The sequence below is a fragment of the Giraffa tippelskirchi genome, chromosome 10, assembly GCF_054371585.1.
Source record: "Giraffa tippelskirchi isolate mGirTip1 chromosome 10, T2T-mGirTip1v1.2.pri, whole genome shotgun sequence".
In the NCBI taxonomy this organism is placed as follows: Eukaryota; Metazoa; Chordata; class Mammalia; order Artiodactyla; family Giraffidae; genus Giraffa; species Giraffa tippelskirchi.
The window spans coordinates 66785109-66811718 of NC_137284.1; the positions used below are offsets into that span (position 1 = coordinate 66785109).

At 40.2% G+C, this 26610-nt stretch overlaps 1 protein-coding gene and 1 long non-coding RNA gene across 4 annotated transcripts in view; one reads left to right on the forward strand and one right to left on the reverse strand.

The window, feature by feature from the left end:
* THSD7A (thrombospondin type 1 domain containing 7A) overlaps positions 1 to 26610 on the reverse strand; it is a 461702-nt gene that overhangs the window by 12209 nt on the left and 422883 nt on the right. For all 3 annotated transcript variants that reach the window (XM_081535379.1, XM_081535377.1, XM_081535378.1), the window contains 5 exons: positions 24998 to 25142; positions 23319 to 23434; positions 19716 to 19833; positions 19323 to 19468; positions 18731 to 18905 (listed from right to left, as the gene is read on the reverse strand). In XM_081535379.1, coding sequence (XP_081391505.1) covers positions 18731 to 18905; positions 19323 to 19468; positions 19716 to 19833; positions 23319 to 23434; positions 24998 to 25142 — 700 coding nt within the window. The remainder of the gene's footprint in view (positions 1 to 18730; positions 18906 to 19322; positions 19469 to 19715; positions 19834 to 23318; positions 23435 to 24997; positions 25143 to 26610) is intronic.
* Positions 18319 to 24634, forward strand: LOC145524025 (uncharacterized). Its single transcript, XR_014067034.1, has 3 exons — positions 18319 to 18400; positions 22199 to 22246; positions 23978 to 24634. It is a non-coding gene; the product is annotated as an uncharacterized LOC145524025 (long non-coding RNA).

The window sequence follows — 26610 nt, forward strand, 5'->3', positions numbered from 1 at the left end:
ATCTTCAGTCTATTTCTGCCACTTTCTTCAATTATATACTGAAGAATAATATATATGCAAAATGATGACATATCATAAGTGCACAGAGAGCTGAATTTTCACAATCTGATTAAATACCCATGTAAGCAACCTTTAAATCAAGCGACAAAGCATTCTCAGAATCTCAGTAACCCTCCTCATGTTATGCATGGAGTAGAAACACATGCAGTTTCTGTTTGGTTTCATTCACTAATTTATGTTTGTGAGATCCATCACAATTTGCTCATTGTTACTGCTGTGCTTTATTATATAAATATACCACCATTTACATATCCATTCTACTATTGATGGGTGTGTATAGAGTTGTAAATTTTTCTCATCATGAATACTGCTGTTGTGAACATTTTAGTATGAGTCTTTTGGTGGACTTACATATGTATTTCTTTTGGGTATATAGCTAGAAATTAGTTATAGTTCTGTAGGAATTGTTGGGTCATAGTATGTGTTCATCTTCAATCATTTTCAGAACAGGGAAGACTTAATGCAATACACCTTTCCCATACACTAATTCATTCTTTAGGACACTGCTTGATGATACTGTTCAGAGGGTACAGTACCTTTTGATAAATACAGATCCATAAGAAGTTCTTATCACTTTAATTATTTCAGCCATATCACCTAATTTATATTGGCGTATATTATGCTGAAGATGTCTAATGTTAGCACAAAGTTGCCTGAAGATCTGATTAATGAAAAAAACTTCTGTGCCAGGATTAAGAAGTTCTGGAAAGACATGAATTATTGACAAACAGATACATGTATAATACTAAAGTGGAGTGATTTTTGTAGGCCTTTGTTATAGTGTGTCATTATTACTCTATGCAATGTCATCCTAAAATGAAGGAAATTCTAGTAAATTTTGGAATTTCTAGGGAGAAAGAAACTAGTAAGAATTTTTAAGCGGTCAAAGAAAGTTTTAGAAATATTTATATCCCTTAGGAAGTGCTACTTTTGGGTCACTCAGTTTTTAATTATACAGGAGAAACTATTAAAAATGAAATAGAGGAACTCCTGTCAATATGAGTGTAGTATAACTTCATCTCAGAGACGGCAAACTCCATGGAAGTAAAATACACCTTTTTACTACTAGGCTTTAGCTCTCTTCTCATATCATTTAACATAGTGTATTTTGACACAAAACTCAATCTTTTAATGTTAGTCTGTGAATTATACAATTAGCACTCCAAAATAATCTATGTCAAGCTTCCAAGATTTAATAACAGTAAATGAGTGTGAGCCACTGACTTGCATAAAATATATTTTTATATTTTGCCATATAAACCACTGTAATAATAAAACTACACTCTGTCTGCCAAAGATAATTACAATTGTTTGAAATGCATTTGCTACCTCAGTATTCTACTCTTTAAGCTTATTAGCTCATATGTTGCTAGCTTTTAAAACCCATCATTGGAAAAAATTAGCAAGAGAGGAGTGGAAATGAATAGATTGTAATTTACAACAGGAGCCTCCCACTGGATTTCTAATTTGCTTTAATTAAAATGGTGAATTGCCCTGTTCTATGTTACTATGGGATCTTGAAATTTTTCTTCAAGTTGTTTGCAACAGATTTTATATTGGAGTACAGTTGATTAACAATGATGTGTTAGCTATAAGTGTGCAGCAAAGTGATTCCCTGTACCTATACAAGTATCCATTGGCTTTCAACTTCTTTTCCCATTTATACTGTTACAGAATATTAAGCCAAGTTCCCTGTGCTATACAGCAAGCCTTGTGGATTATCTGTAGAAGTGTGTACATGTCAATCCCAAACTCCCAATCCACTTCCCAACCCCTTTCCCCCTGGTAACCAACTTTGTGCTCTTGTGAGTCTATATCTGTTTTGTAAATAGTTCATTTGTATCTTTCTTTTAGATTCCACATGTAAGCACCATCATATGGTATTTCTCCTTCTCTGACTTACTTCACTTATTATACTAATCTCCAGGTCCATCGCTGTTGCTGCAAATGACATTGCTTCATTCTTATTAATGGCTGAGTAATATTCCCTTGTATATATGTACCACATCTTCTTTGTCCATTCCTCTGTCAATTACATCGACACTTAGATTACATCCAGGTCTTGGTGATTGTAAACACCACCACAAAGAACACAGGCATGCATGAATCTTTTTCGAATTAGGAGTGGGATCCCAGCAGTGGGATTGTAGATCATATGGTAGTTCTATTTTTAGTTTTTTAAGCAGCTTCCATAATGCACTCCTCAACGGTTGTACCAAATTATATTTCCATAAACAGTGTGGAGGGTTCCCATTTCTCCACAGTCTCTATAGCATTTACTGATGGCAACTTTACATGATGGCCATTCTGACAGGTGGGAGGTGATACCTCCTTGAATTAATTTGCATTTCTCAAATACAGAAACCTCAGCAGAACAGATTTGAGAGCTTGGGATTTGTCTGGGGTGGGGAGTTGGCTGGTGAAGGGAAATGGGCAAGAAGTAATGATACACAAACCCTTGGGTGTTTGTTCTGGCACATTCCACTCTCATTTAGAACTCAGAACAGTACTTTCTGTAAGTCTATGGTGCCCCAATAAGCAGAGTTGGGAATGAAGAAATGCTGCCTCCTTGTGGCCATTTTGAGTAACAGCAACTTTAAAACAGGTGCACAGGGGCACTTAAAACTCACAAGGTCTGCGGGACTGTAAGACTCCTTCCTTCAAGAAATGGCCTGGGGTACATAATAGAATAACAATTCAAAACAGGGTAGGCTTTTAAGAAGCCAATTTCAACAGGTAACTTTACTCACTGTTTAAAAGAAAAAAGGACCTAACAAAGATCCTCAACATTGTCCATCATTAGAGGAATGCAAATCAGATCTATACTGAGGGATCACCTCTCACCTGTCAGTAAGGAAATCATCAAAAAGTCTAAAAACAGTATGTGCTGGAGCGGGCCTGGAGAAAGGGAACTCTCCTCAGTGCTGCTGAAAACGTAAGCTGCTAACATCCACTGTGGAGAACAGCATGGAGTTTCCTTAAAAACCTGAAGACACAGATGCCACATGGTCTGGGATATTTACACAGGGATATAAACACAGAATGACCTAACAATGATCATTCTAGGTGAATTATGTCAGATACAGGAAAACAAATATCATACAGTATCACTTATAGATGGAATCTAAAAACTTATAGATGGAATTCCACTTATAGATGGAATACAAAAAAATTCATTTACAGAGAGACTCACAGTCTTGGAAGGGCCACTCAGGATTACTGAAGGGGAAAGAGCGAAGGCAGGGTTTGATCATGATGTTGGGATTAATATATACACACTCAAGTATCTTAAAAACGAGCATCAACAAGGGACTACAGTACAGCACAGGGAAACCTAGTTAACCCTTCGGCGTACACGAGAGGCAAAGCATCCCCAAAAGGCCAGATATTCATCACTGTATACCTCTTCAAGTTGCTGCACCCTACAACCAAATCAACACTGGAAAGGAACTATACTTCAGTAGAAAGTAAACATTAATGCGATAAATAAAATGAACTGCTGCCTATATTCACCTCAGGGCTCGGTGACCTGGGCTGCTGCCACATCCTGGAGGCTGAGCAGCCTTGGGTGCAAGGATGGATTGTCCTGGGTCTGAGAAGGATATGCCAGCAACTGAGCCCCCATAGGACCTGTAGTGGGGGCTTTCCTGGTGGCTCAGCTGGTAAAGAATCTACCTGCAATGCAGGAGACCCCTACTGGATTCCTGGGTTTGGACAATGTCCTGGAGAAGGGATAGCCTACCCACTCCAGTATTCCAGGGCTTCCCTGGTGGCTCAGATGGTAAAGAATCTACCTGCAATGAAGAAGACCTGTGTTCAATCCCTGGGTCAGGAAGATCCCCTGGAGGATGGCATGACAACTCACTCTAGGATCCTTGACTGGAGAATCCCCAGGGACAGAGGAGCCTGGCGGGCTACAGTCCATGGGGGTCGCAGAATCCTACATGACTGAGCAACTAAGCGCTGCCCTGCAGGACCTGTAGTGTTTGTCCCCTCTGGATGAAAGTGCAATCTCGGGACCCAGATCGACCCTCCACAGCTACACCACGCCTAAGGTGCCCAGAGGATGGTGAACCCTTGGGCTGGAGGAGCTTTGAAAAGATATCTGGTCTCCAGGGCTCCTGGTGGTAGGGTTCCTACCTCCAGATTCCTTCCTTAGAGGTGTCCAACTTAATAACAGCACTCTCTGAAGGGAAGAATGGAAGGTTTGGGGTTTTGTCAGGTACTGGGGGTGAAAAATGAGGGGCAAGAAGTAATGAGACACAAGCCTGTGTGTGTTTGTTCTGGCACATTCCACACTCATTCACAACTCAACCTCTAAGACTCTGGTGCAGCAATAACCAGAGATAGGGAAGAAGTGCTGTCACATTCTGGCTGTTTCCAGCAACAGTGACTTTAAGACCAGTGCTCAGGGGCACATTAAACTCAGAAGGCCTGCAGGGCTCTAAACATCTTCTACCGGCAGTCATGGCCTGGGGTACATAACCAAATAACACTTAGAAACAGCACATGCTTTAAACAAGCCAATTTCAATAGGTAAATGTTAATCACACTCTTTAAAAGAAAAAAAAAAAAAAACAGCTACAAAAATCCTTACCAGTGCCCACTAAGAGAAGTACAACCGAATCTACACAGAGGCATCACCATCAACTCTGAGCCATCAGAATGGCCATCACCAAAAAGGCTACAAAGAGTAAGTGCTAGAGAGGCTCTGGAGAAAAGGCAGCCCTCCTACAACGCTGCTGAAAACAAAGTGCTAACAGCCTCCCTGGAGAACAGCATGGAGATTCCTTAAAACCCAGACACAAGTACAATATGATCCGGAAATCCCACTCTTGGGTGTACATTTGGAGCAAAGTATGACTGGAAAAGACATATGCACCCCAACATTCACTGCAGCACTATTTACACCAGCCAGCACAGGAAGGCAACCATAATATCCTTTCAGAGATGAATGGATAAAGAGGATGTGGTACGTATGTATGTGTGTGTGTGTATATATATATATATATACACACACACACACATATACAAGAGAATGTTACTCAGCCCTCCCAATGAATGAACTAATGCCATTTGAAGGAACACAGACGGACCTACCAATGATCATTCTAGATGAAGTACATCAGACACAGGAAGACAAAGGTCATAGGGTATCAGTTATAGATGGAATCTAAAAATTGATACAAAAAAACTCACTCACAGAAGATAAAGACACAGTCTTGGAAATACTACTCAGGGTTACTGAAGGGGAAAGATCAGGGGTGGGGTGGAGAGGGTTTAATCAGGACTTTGGGATTAACATATATACACACTCATATCTCTAAGAGCATCAACAAGGGCTTACATTACAGCACAGGGAACCCTACTCAACACTCTATACCCTACAGGGGAAAAACATCCCCAAAAGATGAGATATTTATCTATCTTATCAAGTTGCTGTACACCTACAACAAACTCAACATTGGAAAACAACTATATTTCAAATAAAAATTTTAATTTGACAAATTAAGTGAATTGCCTCCTATAGTCCCCTCGGGCCTCTGTGAGCCGGGCTGCTGCCACATCCCTGGAGTCTGATCAGCCTTGGGTGAAAGGCTGGACGGTCCTCGGATATGCCAACAAGCGAGTCCCCCGAGGACCTGCAGTGTTTGTCCCCTCTGGGTGAAAGCACAATCTCGGGACCCAGGCCGGCCCTCCACAGCCACACCAAGCTGAGGGCACCCAAAGGAGGGTGGACCTTTTGGGCTGGAAGAGCTTTGAAAAGTCATCTGGTCTCTAGGGCTCCCAGTGGTGGGGTTCTTACTCCAGATTCCATCCTTAGAGGTGCCTGACTTAAAGATGACAGCACCGTTGGAAGGGCAGAATTGAAGAGTGTGGGATTTGTCCAGGGGTGCGGGTGAAGAATGATGGGCAAGAAGTAATGAGACACAAGCCCTTGGGTCATTGTTCTGGCACATTCCACTCTCATTTACAACCCAGGATACAATTTTCTCTACGACTCTGGTGCCCCAATAACCAGAGCTGGGGAAAGAAGAGGTGCTGCCCCCTCGTGGCCATTTCCAGTAACAGCAATTTTAAAAACGGGTCAAGGGCTCTTAAAATTCACAAGGCCTCTGGGGCTGTAAATGTCTCCTGCCCTCGAGACACAATCACGTAACAATTTGAAACAGGGCAGGCATTCAAGAAGCCCATTTCAACAGGTAAATTTTACTCACACTCTTAAAAGAAAAAAAGCACCGACAAAGATCCTTACCAGTGCCCACTGTCAGACAAAGCAAATCATATCTCCACAGAAGTATCACCTCTCATCCGTCAGAATGGCTATCATCAAAAAGTCTGCAAACAGTAAGTGCTGGAAAGGGGCTGCAGAAAAGGGAACCGTTCTGCACTGCTGCTGAAAATAAAAATTGCTAACAGCCTCTGTAGAGAACAGCATGGAGTTTCCTTGAAACCCTAAAGACACAGATATATTATGGTCCGGACATCCCCCTCTTGGGTGTACATCTGGAGAAAAGTATAACTGGAAAAAACAAACCCCACTCTTTGTTGGGGTTTCAGTATAACTGGAAAAATGCCCCAGGTAACTGGAAAAAACAAACCAACCCAATGTTCACTGTAGCACTATTTACAATAGCCAAGACATGAAGGCAACCCTATGTCCTTCCAGAGATGAATGGAAAAAGATGTACTTATGTACAAGGGAATGTTACTCAGCCATCTCAATGAATAAACTAATACCATTTGCAGGAACATAGAAGGACTTACTGATGATCATTCTAGGTGAAGTACATCTGATAGAGAAAGACAAATATCATACAGTATCACTTTTAGATGGAATCTAAAAATGGAGACAAAGGAATTAATTCATTTACAGAAGACAAAGAGTCACAATCTTGGAAAGTGCACCTAGGATTTTGTTAGGGGAAGAGCAGGGGTAGGCTTAAATCAGGATATTGGGATTAACGTGGTGGTGGTGATTTAATAGCTAAGTGGTGTCTCAGTCTTGAGACCTCATGTAGCCCATCGGGCTCCTCTGTCCATGGGATTTCCCAGGCAAGAACACTGGAGTGGGTTGTCATTTCCTTCTCCAGGGGATCTTCCTGACTCAGGGATTGAACCTGTGGGTCCTGCATTGGCAGTCGGACTCTTTACCACTGAGCCACCAGGGAAGCTTTGGAGATAACAATGTTATTGTTCAGTCACCCAGTCATGTCTGACTCTTTGTGACCCCATGTACTGCAGCACACCTGGCCTCCCTGTCCCTTACCATCTCCTGAAATTTGCCCAAGTTCACGTCCACTGCACTGGTGATGCCTTCCCGCCATCTCATCTTCTATTAACATATACACACTCAAATATCTCAAAAAAGAGCATCAACAAGGAGCTATGTATAGTATACAGAAAACCCTTCTCAACACTCTCATACCCCAGCAGGGCAAAGGGAAGTCGCTCAGTCGTGTCCGACTCTTTGCGACCCCGTGGACTGTAACCTACCAGGCTCCTCCATCCATGGGATTCTCCAGGCAAGAATACTGGAGTGGTTTGCCATTTCCTTCTCCAGGGGATCTTCCCGACCCAGGGATCGAACCCAGGTCTCCCGCATTGGAGGCAGACGCTTTAACCTCTGAGCCACCAGGGAAGTCACCCCAGCAGGGCAAAGCATCCTCAAAAGACTAGATACTCATCTATGTATATCTGCATCTAGTTGCTGTCTACCTACAACAAACTCAACCCTGGGAAGCAACTACACTCCAACAGAAAAGAAGTACTAATTTTACAAGTAAAATGAGTTCTCTCCTATATTCCCCGTAGGGCTTGGTGACCCTAGCTGCTGTTACACCCTGAAGACTGAGCAACCTGGGTCCCCCAACTGGACTGTCCATGATGCTGAGGGAGGTGACAGCAATGCGCCAGCAAATGAGCCCATGTTGGACCTGTAATGTTTGTCCCCTTGGATGAAAGCACAGTGTCCAGGCTAGGGGCCAGTCCCCCCCAGGTATACCTATTGCACCCAAAGGATGGTGGACCCTTGGGGCTGGAAGAGCACTGAAAAGTTATCAGGTCTCCATAGCTCCTGTTGGTAGGCTTCCTACCTGCAGTTTCCTTCCTTTGAGGTGCCCAACTTAAAGGTGACAGCACCAAAGGCAGGGCAGGTTTGAAGGGTTTGGGATTTGTCCAGGTAGGAGTGAAGAACACAGGCAGGAAATAATGAGACACAACTTTTGAGTCTTTTTTCTGTTACATTCCACTGTCATTTACAACCCAGGAACAGGGCTTTCTCTAAGGCTCTGGTGCCCCAATAACCAGTTTGGAAAGAATACATGCTGCCGCCTTGTGGCCATTTCTAGTAACAGCAAATTGAAATCGATGTGCTCAGGGACACTAAAAACTCAATAGGCCTGTAGGGCTGTAAGTGACTCCTGCTTTAAGACAGTGGCCTAGGGTACATAATCGAATAACAATTCAAAACAGGGCAGGCTTTCAAAAAGTCAATTTCAACAGGGAAATTTTACTCATGCTCTTTAAAAGAAAGAAAGCACCTACAAAGTTTCTCCCTATAGCCTATTGTTAGAGAAAAGCAAATTAAGGACTTCCCTGGTGGTTCAGAGGTTAAGAGTGTGCCTTGCACAAGTTCGATTCCTGGTCTGGGAAGATCCCACATGCCAGGAAGCAACTAAGCCTGTGCACCACAACTGGAGCTCATGAGATGTTCAACTACTGAAGCCTGAGCACCTAGAACCCATGCTCCACAACAAGAGAAGCCACAGCAATGAGAAGCCCGCACGCCACAACTAGAGAAAGCCTGCACGCAGCAACAAAGAACTAGCATAGACAAAAAAAAAGAAACACAGAAACAAACAAATAAAAAAAATACCAAAAAAAAAAAAAAAAAGCAAATCAAGTCTACACATCTACACTGAGGTATCACCTCTCACCTGTCAAAATGACCATCATCAAAAAGTCTACAAAGAGCAAATGCTAGGAAGGGCCGGGGAAAAAGGGAACCTTCCTACACTGCTGCTGAAAACCTAAATTACTTACAATCACGTGAAGAACAGCATGGAGGTTCCTTAAGAACCTAAAGACAAACATCCTGTATGGTCTAGAAAATCCACTCTTGGGCTTGTATCCAGAGAAAAGTATGATTGGAAAAGACACACCCGAGGGCAGGGCTAAGATGGCGGAGGAATAGGACGGGGAGACCACTCTCTCCTCCACAATTTTATCTAAAGAACATCTGAACGCTGACCAAACTTCACAAAACTACTTCTGAAGGCTGGCAGAGGACGTCAGGCTTCCACAAAGACAGCACATTATCTTCAAAAGAGGTAGGAGAAACTATAAAAGATAAAAAGAGAGACAAAAGAGTTAGGGACGGAGACCCGTCCCAGGGAGGGAGTCGTAAAAGAGGAGAAATTTCCAAGCACCAGGAAACCCTCTCACCGGCGGGTGTGGGGGAAGATTTCTTATCTCGGAGGGCAACGTAACTGGGAGGAAAAAATAAATAAAACCCACAGATTATGTGCCTAAAGCAACTCCCAGCAAAGAACCCCAGACGCTCGCATCATCCGCCACCAGCAAGTGGGGGCTGAACGGAGAGGAGCGGGCGGCACTGCCTAGGGTAAGGACCGGGCCCGAGTGCCCCGAGGGCAATCTGAGGGAGCTAACGTGAGATAGTAACCTAAACTGTGGGACAGCCAGAGAGAGAGAACTATCCCGCGAAAAGCCCAACTCTAAGGCACTGCCGGCCCGCTCACAGAACAAAGGACTGAGCGATACCAGAGGAGAGCTAGCCGGCTGCGGACCGCCCCATCCCCCGCCGGACACAGCGGGCAGGCGGGGCCTGCCAGAGCCGGAAAGGGGCAAACTCGGCCCCAGAGAGGGCACCCCCTACCAAACTGCAAACAGGCTCCCAGTTTCTAAGCAAAGACTGCCTGAGATCCCGGAGGGTCGACAGCCGCCGGGAGGGTCGCAGCCAGAGACCAACTCCCCAGAACCGACACAAAGCACACCGGAGCCGGGCGCGCCCGTAAACCGAGGCGGGGACCAGGGAGGTGATAAGCCGCACCGCCCCAACAGGGGAGAGCGCGCTCGCCAAACTCCTGGCCGCCTGAGCAGCTCCTACCGGGAACGGCACAAGCCGTGGGCGAAACGGAGTCTGCGCCTTTGTGGAGTAACCGGGAGCCTGAACCTGAGCGGCTTAGACCTGGGAAGTGCACGCATCTCAGGGCCCACTCCCCGGCCCACTCCCCGGCGGAGTAACCTGAAGCCTGAGCAGGGTAGACGGGGAAAGCACACACGCCGTGAGCGGGAGCGAACCCAGTGCGGCCGAGACACTGCGAGCTCACCACACACACGCCAGGTTTGCAGCGTTCCTTCCTCCCCACAGCACGATTGAACAAGCGAACCTAAAGAGACCACCTCCACCCCTTTGTGGCAGGGCAGAAATTAGATACTGAAGAGATCTCCAAACAGAAGCCAAATAAACATAGGGAAGCGCTTTGGAAGGGACAGGCCAACAGATTAAAATCCCTGTAGTTAATACCGACTGCATTGAAAAGGACCTATGGATCTTGAAAAGTATAAGCAGCAATAAGGATCTATCTGAAACTGAGCAGACCCCACACTGCTCACAACAGCTCCAGAGAAAGTCCGGGATATATATTTTTTTACTATTATTATTTTTTTTTAATTTTTTTTTAATTAAAATATTTTTTTTTCTCTTCTTTCCTTTTTCTTCAAGTCCTCTATTACACCTTTAACTTTCATTTTCATAACCCACTATTAACTTGCAAAAAAAAAACCCTATTTTTGAAGCAAACTACATACATATATATTATACCTTTTGAGTTTTCTTTTTTTACTGTTTTTTTCCTGTTTAACTTTTTTTTTACTGTTTCTTTTTTTACTGTTTTACAGTTTTTTTTTCTTTTTACACTGTTTCCTTTTTTCTTTTTTTTTTATATATTGTAAGTTTTATAAGAGTCTAACCTCTACTCTAGATTTTTAATCTTTGTTTTACATATTTGATATCAATTTTGTACATTTAAGAACCCAATCTTTAGGACCCATTTTTACTCAGGAGTGTGATCACTGGCCTGATTACTCTCTCCCCCTATTGATGCTCTTTCTTCTCCCCCAGGGAACCTCTATCTCCCACCCTCCTCCTTCTCTTCTCAACCCAATTCTGTGAATCTCTGAGGGTGTTCTGGGTACCGGAGAACACCTCAGGAACAGGATACTGCCCAGATCTCTCTCTCCCCTCTTGATTCCTCCCTTTCTACTCATGCTCACCTCTATTACCTTCCTCCACCCTCTCTATGTATCTCTGTGAACCGCTCTGAGGGTTCCAAACTGTGGAAAGCACAGAGGGAAGTGCTTACTGGCTAGACTGCTCTCTCCACATTTGAATTCCCCTCTTCCCCTCCTGGTCACCTCAACCCCCCCCCCCACCTCATCTCTCCATGTAACTCAGTGAACCTTTATGGGTATCCCTCACTGTGGAGAATCTTTTCACCATTAACCTAGAAGTTTTATTATTGATGCTGTATGGAAGGAGAAGTCTTGAGGCTACTGCAAGAATAAGACTGAAAGCCAGGGGAAACATTAATTAATAAGAGACCATCCAATAGCCTCCACATATACACTGAAACCAAGCTCCACCGAAGAGCCAATAAGTTCCAGAGCAAGACATACCACGCAAATTCTCCAGCAACGCAGGAACATAGCCCTGAACATCAATATACAGGCTGCCCAGAGGCACACCAAATCCATAGACATCTCAAAAATTAATACTGGTTACTCCATTGCACTCTAGAGAGCAGAAATCCAGCTCCACCCACCAGAACACCGACACAAGCTCCCCCAACCAGGAAGCCTTGACAACCCACCTGTCCAACCCCAACCACAGTGAGGAACCTCCACAATAAAGAGGAACTTCATACTACCAGAATACAGAAGGGCCACGCCTAACACAGCAATCTAAACAAGATGAAAAGGCAGAGAAATACTCAGCAAGTAAAGGAAAATGAGAAATGCCCACAAAACCAAACAAAAGAGGAGGAGATAGGGAATCTATCTGAAAAAGAATTTAGAATACTGATAATAAAAATGATCCAAAATCTTGAAAGCAAAATGGAGTTACAGATAAATAGCCTGGAGACAAAGATTGAGAAGATGCAAGAAATGTTTATCAAGGACTTAGAAGAAATAAAAAGGAGTCAATATAGAATGAATAATGAAATAAAGGAGATAAAAGACACTCTGGAGGGAACCAACAGTAGAATAACGGAGGCAGAAGATAGGATAAGTGAGGTAGAAGATAGAATGATGGAAATAAACGAAGCAGAGGGGAAAAAAGAAAAAAGAATCAAAAGAAATGAGGAAACCCTCAGGGACCTCTGGGACAATATGAAACGCCCAAACATTCGAATCATAGGAGTCCCAGAAGAAGAAGATAAAAGGAAAGGCCATGAAAAAATACTCGAGGAGATAATAGTTGAAAATTTCCCTAAAATGAAGAAAGAAATAGTCACAGAAGTCCAAGAAACCCAGAGAGTTCCAAACAGGATAAACCCAAGGCGAAACACCCCAAGACACATATTAATCAAATTAACAAAGATCAAACACAAAGAACAAATATTAAAAGCAGCAAGGGAAAAACAACAAATAACACACAAGGGGATCCCCATAAGGATAACAGCTGATCTTTCAATAGAAACCCTTCAGGCTAGAAGGGAATGGCTGGACATACTTAAAGTAATGAAAGAGAATAATCTACAACCCAGATTACTGTACCCAGCAAGGATCTCATTCAGATATGAAGGAGAATTCAAAAGCTTTACAGACAAGCAAGAGCTGAGGGAATTCAGCACCACCAAACCAGCTCTCCAACAAATGCTAAAGGATCTTCTCTAAACAGGAAACACAGAAAGGATGTTTCAACACGAACTCAAAACAACAAAGTAAATGGCAACGGGATCATACTTATCAATAATTACCTTACATGTAAATGGGTTGAATGCCCCAACCAAAAGACAAAGGCTGGCTGAATGGATACAAAAACAAGACCCCCATATATGCTGTCTACAAGAGACCCACCTCAAAACTAGGGACACACACAGGCTGAAAGTGAAGGGATGGAAAAACATATTTCATGCAAACGGAGACCAAAAGAAAGCAGGAGTCGCAGTACTCATTTCAGATAAAATAGACTTTAAAATAAAGGATGTGAAAAGGGACAAAGAAGGACACTACATAAAGATCAAAGGATCAATCCAAGAAGACGTAACAATCATAAATATATATGCACCCAACATAGGAGCACCACAATATGTAAGGCAAATACTAACAAGTATGAAAGGGGAAATTAACAATAACACAATAATAGTGGGAGACTTGAATACTCCACTCACGCATATGGATAGATCAACTAAACAGAAAACTAACAAGGAAACACAAACTTTAAATGATACAATAGACAAATTAGATTTAATTGATATTTACAGGACTTTCCACCCCAAAACAATCAATTTTACCTTTTTCTCAAGTGCACATGGAACTTTCTCCAGGATAGATCACATCCTGGGCCATAAATCTAGCCTTGGTAAATTCAAAAAAATTGAAATCATCCCAGCCATCTTCTCTGACCACAATGCAGTAAGATTAGACCTCAATTACAGGAAAAAAACTATAAAAAATTCCAACATATGGAGGCTAAACAACACGCTTCTGAATAACCAACAAATCACAGAAGAAATCAAAAAAGAAATAAAATTATGCATAGAAACGAATGAAAATGAAAACACGACAACCCCAAACCTATGGGACACTGTAAAAGCAATACTAAGGGGAAGGTTCATAGCAATACAGGCGTACCTCAAGAAACAAGAAAAAAATCAAATAAATTAACTAACTCTACACCTAAAGCAACTAGAGAAGGAAGAAATGAAGAACCCCAGGGTCAGTAGAAGGAAAGAAATCTTAAAAATTAGGGCAGAAATAAATGCAAAAGAAACAAAAGAGACCATAGCAAAAATCAACAAAACTAAAAGCTGGTTTTTCGAGAAGATAAACAAAATTGACAAGCCATTAGCCAGACTCATCAAGAAACAAAGGGAGAAGAATCAGATCAACAAAATTAGAAATGAAAATGGAGAGATCACAACAGACTCCACAGAAATACAAAGGATCATAAGAGACTACTACCAACAGCTATATGCCAATAAAATGGACAACTTGGAAGAAATGGACAAATTCTTAGAAAAGTATAACTTTCCAAAACTGAACCAGGAAGAAATAGAAGATCTTAACAGACCCATCACAAGCACGGAAATCGAAACTGTAATCAGAAATCTTCCAGCAAACAAAAGCCCAGGACCAGACGGCTTCACAGCGGAATTCTACCAAAAATTTAGAGAAGAGCTAACACCTATCCTACTCAAACTCTTCCAGAAAATTGCAGAAGATGGTAAACTTCCAAACTCATTCTATGAGGCCACCATCACCCTAATTCCAAAACCAGACAAAGATGTCACAAAAAAGGAAAACTACAGGCCAATATCACTGATGAACATAGATGCAAAAATCCTTAATAAAATTCTAGCAAACAGAATCCAACATCATACTAAAAAGATCATACATCATGACCAAGTGGGCTTTATCCCAGGAATGCAAGGTTTTTTTAACATCCGCAAATCAATCAATGTAATACACCACATTAACAAATTGAAAGAAAAAAACCATATGGTTATCTCAATAGATGCAGAAAAAGCCTTTGACAAAATTCAGCATCCATTTATGATAAAAACCCTCCAGAAAGCAGGAATAGAAGGAACATATCTCAACATAATAAAAGCCATATATGACAAACCCACAGCAAACATTATCCTCAATGGTGAAAAATTGAAAGCATTTCCCCTAAAGTCAGGAACAAGACAAGGATGCCCACTTTCACCACTACTATTCAACATAGTTTTGGAAGTTTTGGCCACAGCAATCAGAGCTGAAAAAGAAATAAAAGGAATACAGATAGGAAAAGAAGAAGTAAAACTCTCACTGTTTGCAGATGTCATGATCCTCTACATAGAAAACCCTAAAGACTCTACTAGAAAATTACTAGAGTTAATCAATGACTATAGTAAAGTTGCAGGATATAAAATTAACACACAGAAATCCCTTGCATTCCTATACTCCAATAATGAGAAAACAGAAATTAAGGAAACAATACAATTCACCATTGCAACAAAAAGAATAAAATACTTAGGAATATATCTACCTAAAGAAACAAAAGACTTATATATAGAAAACTATAAAACACTGATGAAAGAAATCAAAGAGGACACAAACAGATGGAGAAATATACCGTGTTCATGGATTGGAAGAATTAATATAGTGAAAATGAGTATACTACCCAAAGCAATCTATAGATTCAATGCAATCCCTATCAAGCTACCAATGGTATTTTTCACAGAACTAGAACAAATCATCTCACAATTTGTATGGAAATATAAGAAACCTCGAATAGCCAAAGCAATCTTGAGGAAGAAGAATGGAACTGGAGGAATCAACCTGCCTGACTTCAGGCTCTACTACAAAGCCACAGTCATCAAGACAGTATGGTACTGGCACAAAGATAGAAATATAGATCAATGGAACAAAATAGAAAGCCCAGAGATAAACCCACGCACATATGGACACCTTATCTTCGACAAAGGAGGCAAGAATATACAATGGAGAAAAGACAATCTCTTTAACAAGTGGTGCTGGGAAAACTGGTCAACCACTTGTAAAAGAATGAAACTAGAACACTTCCTAACACCATACACACAAATAAACTCAAAATGGATTAAAGATCTAAACGTAAGACCAGAAACTATAAAACTCCTAGAGGAAAACATAGGCAAAACACTCTCCGACATAAATCACAGCAGGATCCTCCATGACTCACCTCCCAGAATATTGGAAATAAAAGCAAAAATAAACAAATGGGACCTAATTAAAATTAAAAGCTTTTGCACAATGAAGGAAACAATAAGCAAGGTGAAAAGACAGCTTTCAGAATGGGAGAAAATAATAGCAAACGAAGCAACAGACAAACAATTAATCTCAAAAATATACAAGCAACTCCTGCAGATGAATTCCAGAAAAATAAACGACCCAATCAAAAAATGGGCCAAAGAATTAAACAGACATTTCTCCAAAGAAGAAATACAGATGGCTAACAAACACATGAAAAGATGCTCAACATCACTCATTATTAGAGAAATGCAAATCAAAACCACAATGAGGTATCATTTCACACCAGTCAGAATGGCTGCTATCCAAAAGTCTACAAGCAATAAATGCTGGAGAGGGTGTGGAGAAAAGGGAACCCTCCTACACTGTTGGTGGGAATGCAAACTAGTACAGCCACTATGGAGAACAGTGTGGAGATTCCTTAAAAAACTGGGAATAGAACTGCCATATGACCCAGCAATCCCACTGCTGGGCATACACACCAAGGAAACCAGAATTGAACGAGACGCGTGTACCCCAATGTTCATCGCAGCACTGTTTACAATAGCCAGGACATGGAAGCAACCTAGATGTCCATCAGCAGACGAATGGATAAGGAAGCTGTGGTACATGTACACAATGGAATATTACTCAGCCATTAAAAAAAATACATTTGAATCGGTTCTACTGAGATGGATGAAACTGGAGCCCAGTATACAGAGTGAAGTAAGCCAGAAAGAAAAGCACCAATACAGTATACTAATGCATATATATGGAATTTGAAAGATGGTAACGATAACTCTATATGCGAGACAGAATAAGAGACACAGATGCATAGAACAATTTTATGGACTGTGAGGGAGAAGGTGAGGGTGGGATGTTCTGGGAGGATAGCATTGAAACATGTATATTATCATATGTGAAACAGAACACCATTCCATGTTCGATGCATGAGACAAGGGCTCAGGGCCGGAGCAATGGGATGACCCAGAGGGATGGGGTGGGGAGGGAGGTGGGTGGGGGGTCCAGGAAGGGAAACACATGTAAACCCATGGCTGATTCATGTCAATGTATGGCAAAAACTATTACAATATTGTAAAGTAATTAGCCCCCAACTAAAATAAATAAATTTATAAAAACAAAAAACAGTTATCAAAAAAAAAAGAAAGAAAAGACACACCCACCCCAAAGTTCACTGCATCACTATTTACAACAGCCAAGACATGGAAGCTAAATGTCCAGGAAGAGAGGAATGCGTAAAAAACATGTACATACGTACAATGGAGTGCTACTCAGCTATAAAACAGAATGAAACAATCCCATTTGCAGCAACATGGAAGGAGCTGGAGATTATTATACTAAATGAAGTCAATCTGACAGAGGAAGACAAATATTACATGCTATCATTTATATGTGGAATCTAAAAAAATAACACAAATGAACTTATTTCTAAAACATGGACTCATAAACTTCAAAACTAAACTTATGGTTATCAAAGGAAAAAGGTGAGAGGGAGAGATAAATTAGGAGTTTGAGATTAACATATATACACTACTATCTATAAAATAGGCAGTTAACAAGGACCAATTTCCCTATAACACAGGGAAATCTATTCATCATTTTCAAATAATCTATATGGGAAAAGTATGTGAAAGTGTATATGTACATAACTGAATCACTTGGCTTTACACGTGCTACTTAACACATTATTGTAAATCAATTATACTCCAATATAAAATAGCAATTAAGTGTAAAAAGATAGATAATTTACACTCAGTCTTATTCTTTTCTAGCCCACAAATATATTGCTGCCCCTTGATCTTAAGGCCAAGGTCATGCTTGACAATGAGATTATTTTGACTCTATCTGCCTTTGGGTGTTCTGCATGAAGCCCAAATTCCTCATCATTAACATATCACTTCCTGCTAGTTATTTCTACACCACTTGATACACAGCATTTGCCTTCCACATTTTACTTGCACTCCTGTATCCAACATTGAGCCACAATGGTTTCTTTGAAAGTTTTCTCACATAGCATTATTTTTTCTTACTCTTGAATGATAATTTAGCTGGCAGTAGAATCTTAGGTTGTTGATTATTTTGTATCACACTCTGAATATATTCCATTATCTTTTGGCTTCTATCTAAGACGATATCTGTTATAATTCTGATTGTCTTCCAGTTGTGGGTAATCTGCTTTTTTCTTTCTGAATGCCTCATAATTTCTCTATTTTCCTACATTTTATGTTTTCACTACAGCGTATCTAGGTGTGAGTTTGCTATGTACTGTACCCAGGACCCACAAGAAGCTTTCATTATGACTTCAATCCTTCTCTATGCGGTATGTGTATAAAGACTGCCTCTCTCTCATTCCCTGTTCTCTCTTTCTGGAAATCCTGAATACATATATGCTCGGCCATTCTTTGCAGATGTTAAAACTCCAAGGGGGTGAGTGTCAGTAGAGGCTCATGTGAAACTGGACTTCACCCCCAGCTGGCAATAAGGAGGCAGTGCCCACTCCATCCACACTACAGCCTCTAGCTGTTTGCACAGGTTTGACTGAATGGGAAGACTGTTGGCATCTCTTACCTTGGGCTTACACATGCTACCCCTTCCCCACGGTCCTGTTAAGGAAGGGCCAAAAGCATGAATTCTGTTTTGCTGTTGTTACCTGGGCAAGGCTGGGCGCAGGTTTCTTCGAGAACCACTTTTTTATTACCATCTATAGTGGGTTCAATGTCAGTGCAGAATTCTTCATCCACCACTTTGCTGAAATCGTCAGCTGACCCATCACTCACTACACAAGAAATATTCCTTGTTTTGGTCCCTTCGCCACACTGCGCATCCTGAAATGGAGGAAGAAATGACTAATTAGGGAAGAAAATAATTCATTAGTTAGCTTATCGCTCAACAGTCACCTCTGCACCACTGATTATGATTTATGAGCAGTTTAAGGAGCATCTGAAACCCTAGGGAAGAAGTCCTGTAGGGTACTAGCTATAAAGCATACAATGAACAATTTATTTGTTTTCTAGCCTAAGACAGGCAAATAAATTTTCATTAAAATGGTTCAGTCTCCAAATAGTTTTAAAATACGGGACAGGAAGGGCTTGTTATCAAAACTAATTAAACAGCTATGAAATGGCAAGGTACTAAAATCTTTAATAGGAAACATGCCATCTGTAAGCTCTGAGAGATTTCTGAAACCAAGTTTCTGCAGATAAAGAATACACATTTCCATACCACTTCTTGAGATTGATTACCTGCACTTGGCATGCAGACCATGGGCCATACCGCCACTGATAACAGGGCTTCACTGGGCAAGGCTTGGACTGTTCCATCAAGGCAGGGCATGGTCTTCCATCACCCTGAAAGGGCTGGGTCACTATTCGTCTTCGGATCATTTTTCCTTAAAAGATACAACGTGATGCACTGTTAGTAATATGCTATATTATCAAGCATGTATCTTTCTTGGAGAAGGGGTCAAAGACATTTCTCCTGAGATTTGAGGAACAAGAAAGGTTTAGATATTTTGGAAAGAAATATACCCCGATTCAACCTTTCTGAAGATTGTCTGATATGACTTAAAGTAAGAGGGACGTTTTATTTTGTACCCCTTGACCATTAATCAAATGCCAAATAAGGCACAAACAAACCTGTGAGGCCACACGTTTGAGAACATTCTGACCACGGAGACCAGTCAGAAAGCTGACAGTTCACAGGACATTCCACCATGCAGGACGTGTTCATCTGCCAGGTCTTCTCCAAGCCAAGCTGAAAGGACAGAGGTAGATCTATTTGTACTGATGCCGAGGCATGACCACGGTATAGTGTTGATGGAAGGAGGGTAGGAGGAAGGGCAAGGCAGGAGTGGGGAGGAGAGGAGAGGAAGAATAAGCAAGATGCATAATAAAGTAAAAACATGTCTGCAGGACAAAGACCCAAACTATTAAAAATATAAAGTGGTTCACTCCAGAGAGGTGGGGCAAAAGGAATAGGATGAATGGAGAAGCAAATTTTTGTAATATACTTATATATTATTGACCTTTTTAAATAAAAAATGAAAAAAAGGAAAATTTAATTTCCATATTGGTTGAATTTCCCTAAAGGAGGAATAAATATCCCTCCTTTTGTAAGCACAAATATTTGTAAGCACAAACATTTTCTACTAGTTAAACACCAAGACTATCATCAATATACAGACATATAATTGCATTTGGGGGATATTATTTTTACATGTGGATGTCAAACTGAAAAGCAAAGGAGAAAAGTTAAAGACCAGTTGCCACTCAAACCCCAAAATATAATGTACTAACATAATACAAAACAGTTTTGAATAAGCTACCTCTCTCAAAAGGAGGAGTGGGCCTTTAGAATTTTTATTACAAATATTTTATATATATTTATTAATTTTTTTACAGAGATTTTCTCTTTTAAAACTCAGCAGCCAACGGTGGTGTAATTATTATTTTGGCATTAGCCTCTCATCACATAATAATGTGTATTTTATTGCATTCAGTTGCATTGCTTAAGTATTCTACCTTTATAATACAGGATAAGATTTTATCCACTGTGTATGCACACATGTTAGAAGTCTAAGGTGCAAAGTAGCATTGAGATAGAAAAAATTAAGAGCAAGTTAGGAAAGTGCAATTTTTAAAATTGGTAATCCTTGGGGATTTTTAAGACCTTTTTTATTTATACATGAAAGATAAGCTTATAGTGTCTAATCTATATAGGAGAAAATGGCAAAAGAAAAATTTTCTGAAATGTTATGTTGTGGTTCAAGTAGCGCTCCCAGCTCTAAGTTATGCACTGGGAGAGGATAAGATCGGTGATCTGTGCACCAGAACCCTCAGCAGGCACTCCCGTTATATTCTCCACCAGAAATACTTGACAAAGCCAAGCATTTGGTATGAAAACTTTTACCATATCACTTAAGTCTCATAAAATCACTTGAAGTCACTGGAGATTAGAGATGGAAATCTTAAGGTGATATGATAAAAATTATGTTCTGCTTTTAAGGTACATGATGGTTTCATGGAGAAAGGGTTTGAGTCACAGAATTCAATTACTATTGGCTTATTTACTTCACTAGGGAATTAAAAAGGATGTCTGTTTACAGACATTTTGGGTGTCTAACAGTAGGATGTTTTAACCCTGTACTACTTATTCTCTTAATTTTTTTATTACTTCATTTTTATTGGAGTACAGTTGCTTTACAATGTAGTATTTCTTAAATTTATTGTATCTTCTTTTCTCCTCTATCATCTATCTAATCTATCATTTATCTAAACATATGTTCGGGGATCAAAGAATAGGAAAGGAGAAACCAAATTATTAGATATCAGGTAAATTAAAGTCTGAGAAACATCAAAGACAGAAGTGCTATATAAATGCTGGATGGGGTTAACCCGAATTCTCCTCTTTTTTGGATAGTAGTGCCATCTTTCTTTTTGGCTTTTAGAGAAACAGCAAGAGTTGGCTACTGCTGCTGCACTGAATGAAGGGTTTGCACATGTATTAGTAGGTAGGCAATCAATCCACTGTTAGAAAAGACAGCCAGCTTTTCTGAGGGCTATTATTTAATTCTACTGCTTCCATAGGGTGGATAAAATGGGATATGAATTGTTTAATCCAGTTCCTGCGAGAGGAGCACTGTTCTCCCTGAATACAGTCTGTGCTAAAATGTTACGATTTGAATCCCTAATTGTCATCATAGTATTCAAACATGATAATATTTGTACATAAAAGTAAATTTATCCAGATTTCTGGATAACAAAAATTATTTCTCAGACTTTTACTCACATTTCACTTAAGAAATAAAAGGCTTTATTCAACTCTTTTTTCTGGAGTCATATGAGATACTTAAACACTGGTCTTATGTGATTATGTAAGAGAGTCGGACACGACTTAGTGACACAACAACAACAACTTACATGATTCGGGTTAAGCTTTCTGAAAGCTCTCAGAGCTACTCATTGTTATTTTATTCTGGCCTAGAAGGGCATTTGCATGTGCCTTTGCAAAAACAAAGAAAAAGACTCATATGAGAGGCAGATCACAGGATGCTCTCCAGCCTGTGTGTGTAACTATAAAAGTAATGTTCACTAATAATGTAATTTTTGTATTTTTATAGTGGTCACATTACTTCGATGTTATTAGTTTCAACGCCAAATTGATTCAGGTATGAAAATTCTGATTAAAGCTAAGGCCATAATTGACTGAATTATGTTGTAAGATATAAGAATTTATTAACTAAATTTGTTTTCAGTGCATTTGGGAGATCCATTCCTATGGACAGATATATAGAAAGTTAAATTAGGTCTATATGATAATATCAAAGATATCAAATGGATTAAAATATTTCCATCTTGAGTTTTCCCTTAAGATTTGGAATAATTTGCCACAGGCTTATAATAACCTCTAGGACAGGAAGGCAGAGATTGTGGTCACATGTCCACTGAGCCTTCTGAGGTTACAAGTCCCTCCCTGGGTGCTCCAGGTCTATGGAGGCTCTAGCTTGTCTTGGTTCATGTTGAACCCACTGGGCCTTAGTTCAGGAGGAGTCAAAACCTGTCAGGAAGATGAGTACCCTTTTCATCTGGAAATTAGACAAAATAATTGTAACCTGAAGTACAGCTTCATGAAAACTACGACTATGTTTTCTCACATTTCATGAGGTCATATTAGAAAAGATAACATTACTTTTGTAAACTGGAGAATTAACAGTTACAGTTCTCTGTACCCAAAAGATACTAATGGTAGACTCCATTCCTTTGTTTGGATTTCAAGCTCTCTCTTACCCAGACCTGACTCAGACTCTCACAGCTGGGTATTAGATCCTAATATCAAAATCTGTTACCAAACCACATGTGATCAATGTTTTGCAACAGAGAGAATAAATGACGGCTCTTGGCAGGTGTCCTAGGTGACACAAAATTCATATGAAATTACAAAAGATGATGAGTAGCCTGATTAAGATTTATTGCCTTTATTCACCTTGATTACTTATTGTTACCCAAGCATTTCTTTCAGAATGGGCTAATTAGCATACCTTTGGGCTCCCAGCAGAACAAAATACAGGAAATTATGTGTAGAAATCAGTAGTGCTGGAAAGAGTCTCTTTTCAAGAGCGTGTTTAGCAGAAAACATCTGCTGGCAAAGAGCTGCATAAAACACCGGTCAATTGGCTCAGCATGAATTGAGACTATTCGGGAAGAATTTACTCACAAAGATATAACACAGCCTCCCCTCACCTCTTCACAGTATTTCAGGTTAACCGACTTGCCGTCACTTCGAACACAATCCAACATCCTTGTTTTAATGCCATTCCCACATACTGCCTTCTCGCTCAGCTGGCATGTGCTCCAGTCTGAAAGGGAAGGAGCACATCAGAACAGAAGGCTATGTACAGAACAGATTTCAAATGAAACTCCGATGACCTGAATCCCATATTTAATTCACAACTGCTTCCTAAGCCCCACCATCAATCATCCCACATGCAGAGCATATGGGTCCCAGCTTTGAACGTATCAGGAGTCAAATGGAATTGCTGGGGCTGCACACAGCTACAGGGATTATTCCTGAGGCAGCTGTCTCTTTAACCATCTTGATGGCTAGTCGTTTGGTGTTGCTGTAAAAATGGCTGTGGCCTGCAGATGAAATGTCACTTAGAAACTTTTTATCCTAATGAAAGTAAAAATGTAAATGTCAACATTTTTGTTTTAGCAAAATAATCATAATTTTAATGGCTGGCATTTTGTGTAGTTATATCCAAAAAAAAACTATTTCACTTGCTGTCCATACTTAGAATATTGTAAAATGTATTACTTATTTATTTCAAAACCAGCTTGGCCATATTTATTTCTCTTATTAAATATCTTTTGAAAGGTAATTCTTTTATCTTTCTTTCCAGGGTAACGTAGCCTGTCCCAGAGAACTGTGATTTCATTGTGTCATGAAAGCAAATTGAAGAGAAAAACAAAAAGAAACAAAAAATCAAGCTGACTGCCATGTGTCACAGTACAGTTTCTGGGGTTTATTTCAGCATGAAAATTACATGGGGGAAAATTCCAAAATAAGCTTCAGTGTTGCCCCAAGTCATATAAGCCAAAAAAACCCTCTTCTTTCCTAGAGTATATGTCTTGATGACATATGAGACGAGGGCTTGGGGAAAAACAGAATTTATGATAAGCCTTTTTTTTCTTCTAAAAAAACAATTATCTTTTTTTACCTAGACATTTGGTAACACTAAAAAAATTCTCTTCATACACTATTTGGAAGGTTAAGATTGCTAATGCTTTTTACATCAGACTAATCATGCATATGAACTGCCCCCACACAAAGAATTGTTGTCCCAGTACTCATAATGATTAAACATATTTTGAAGAAGAAAGACATCTTTCAATAAACTGATATCCATGGGAAAGATGTTTATTTCCACCTTCTGAAAGTGGGAGGATGTCTTACATAGAACCCTTAGACTATTCACAATCTGTCTTAAGAGCTAATGTTTGTGTGATATTTTCATTCTCTATCTTGATGTTTATTAAAAATAAGACATAAATATTTATTTCATTTAATACAGAATTACTTCTGGGAGAGTAAGCAGTGTGCATGTCTTTCCTGGTGACTCAGGTGGTAAAGAATCTGCCTGTAATGCAGGAGATGTGGGTTCAATCACTGTGTTGGGAAGATCTCCTGGAGAAGGAAATGGCAGTCCACTCCAGTATTCTTGCCTGGAAAATCCCATGGACAGAGGAGCCTGGCAGGCTACAGTCCATGGAGTCACAAGAGTCAGACATGACTTAGTGTCTAAACCACCAAGTAGCATGTCCAAAAGACACGTGGATGGAGGTGAACCATACTTCTGGGAATGCTGCTAAGCTGACAGACATGGAATTTGGCCTTTATGAGGTGAAGGCTACTCACGTACCTGTTACATTATAATCATAGTGGAAGCAGTTTTTGTTCAGGTTGCAGGGTTCCTTCTCCACAGTGTCAGGGCAGGCTCTTCCTTCCTCAGCTGGTTGTCTGATGGGATCAGCTGACCTTTGCCGGAAACTGCTTTGATTGCAAGGCTGACAGAGAATAACATAACTCCTCAGAAAGGTGAATGCTTGGCCACACAAGAGCTAATGTATTAAGGAAAGCACTGGCGCAAGAGTTAGAACTTTTGGGCCACTGGTTAACTTCAATAATCTCATCTGTAAGTCCAGGTGTTGGGTGAGTTTCTGATGTGCCATCTGGCTCTAAGATGCTGTGGACAGGGAATAAACCATCAGCCATCTCAGCTGCCGCAGGTGATGTGCCCTGAGGCTAACAGGATCGAGAAAAAGAGGCACTGTTCTATGCTTTGGATACTGACCTGAGATGGTTAAGATACATGTCTAAGGAATAATTTCAATGAGCTCAGAATCCTGCATATTCCTATACACAGGAAAGCACCAAAATCATTAACTAGAGATTTCTGTTTCACTGATTAGCAGTACTCTTTTGATATTTGACTACATGTTTTTTTCCCCAGCAAAAAACTCCTGCTTATTCAGGCTCCTCCTCTACCTCTTTGGAGCAGTTCCTCAGAGCTATCTAAAAGGCCGTCTCCCAGGCCCTTGTCCTCAGTAAGATCCCCAAATAAAATGCAACTGGCAACTTTCAGGTTGTGTCTTTTTCTTCAGTTGACAATACTTAAGAGTCTATGTGTCTAACGTGAAAATAGATCTGCTCCCCTATGTTTACTGCAGCGTTATTTACAATTGCCCAGATACAGAAAAAACCAAAATGTCCATTGATGGATAAATAAGCTGTAGTATAATTATACAATGGAATATTATTCAGCCATAAAAAATGAGGATGTCTACAATTTGTGACAACATGGATGGACCTCAAAGGCATTATGCTAAGTGAAGTGTCAGACAGAGACAGACAAATACCGTATGCTCTCACTTACACGTGGCATCTAAAACAAAACAAAATTCATAGAAAAAGATCAGACTTGCAGTTAACAGAAGTAGGGGTAGGGGAGAGGGAGAACTGGAGGAAAGTGGTCAAAGGTACAAATTTCCAGTTATAAGACAGTAAGTAGTAGGGATACATCCCTACTACTTGAACTACATCAAGTTCAACATGATGACTGTAGCTAACACTGCTATATGTTATATAGCAAAGTTGTTAACAGAGTTAATCTTAACAGTTCTCATCACAAGCAGAACATTTTTTCCCCCTTTATTCTTTTTTTGTTTTTATCATATCTATTTGAGAAGATGGATGCTAGCTGGAACTATTGTGGTAATCGTTTCACAATATACGTAAATCAAATCATCATGCTGTATGCCTTAAACATGTCTGTTGATTATCTCTCAATAAAACTGGGATAAAAAGAGCGTCTATGTGTCAAATATTAATAGATACATCACATCATCCATACACTAACATATATGCTCATGCTAATTACTGTAGGTCACAAATTTTCCTGTAGGTCACAGAACTTATAATCTATTTTCTTGGACCTGAAAAATTAAGGTTGTGTGTATGCGTGTGTGTTAGTTG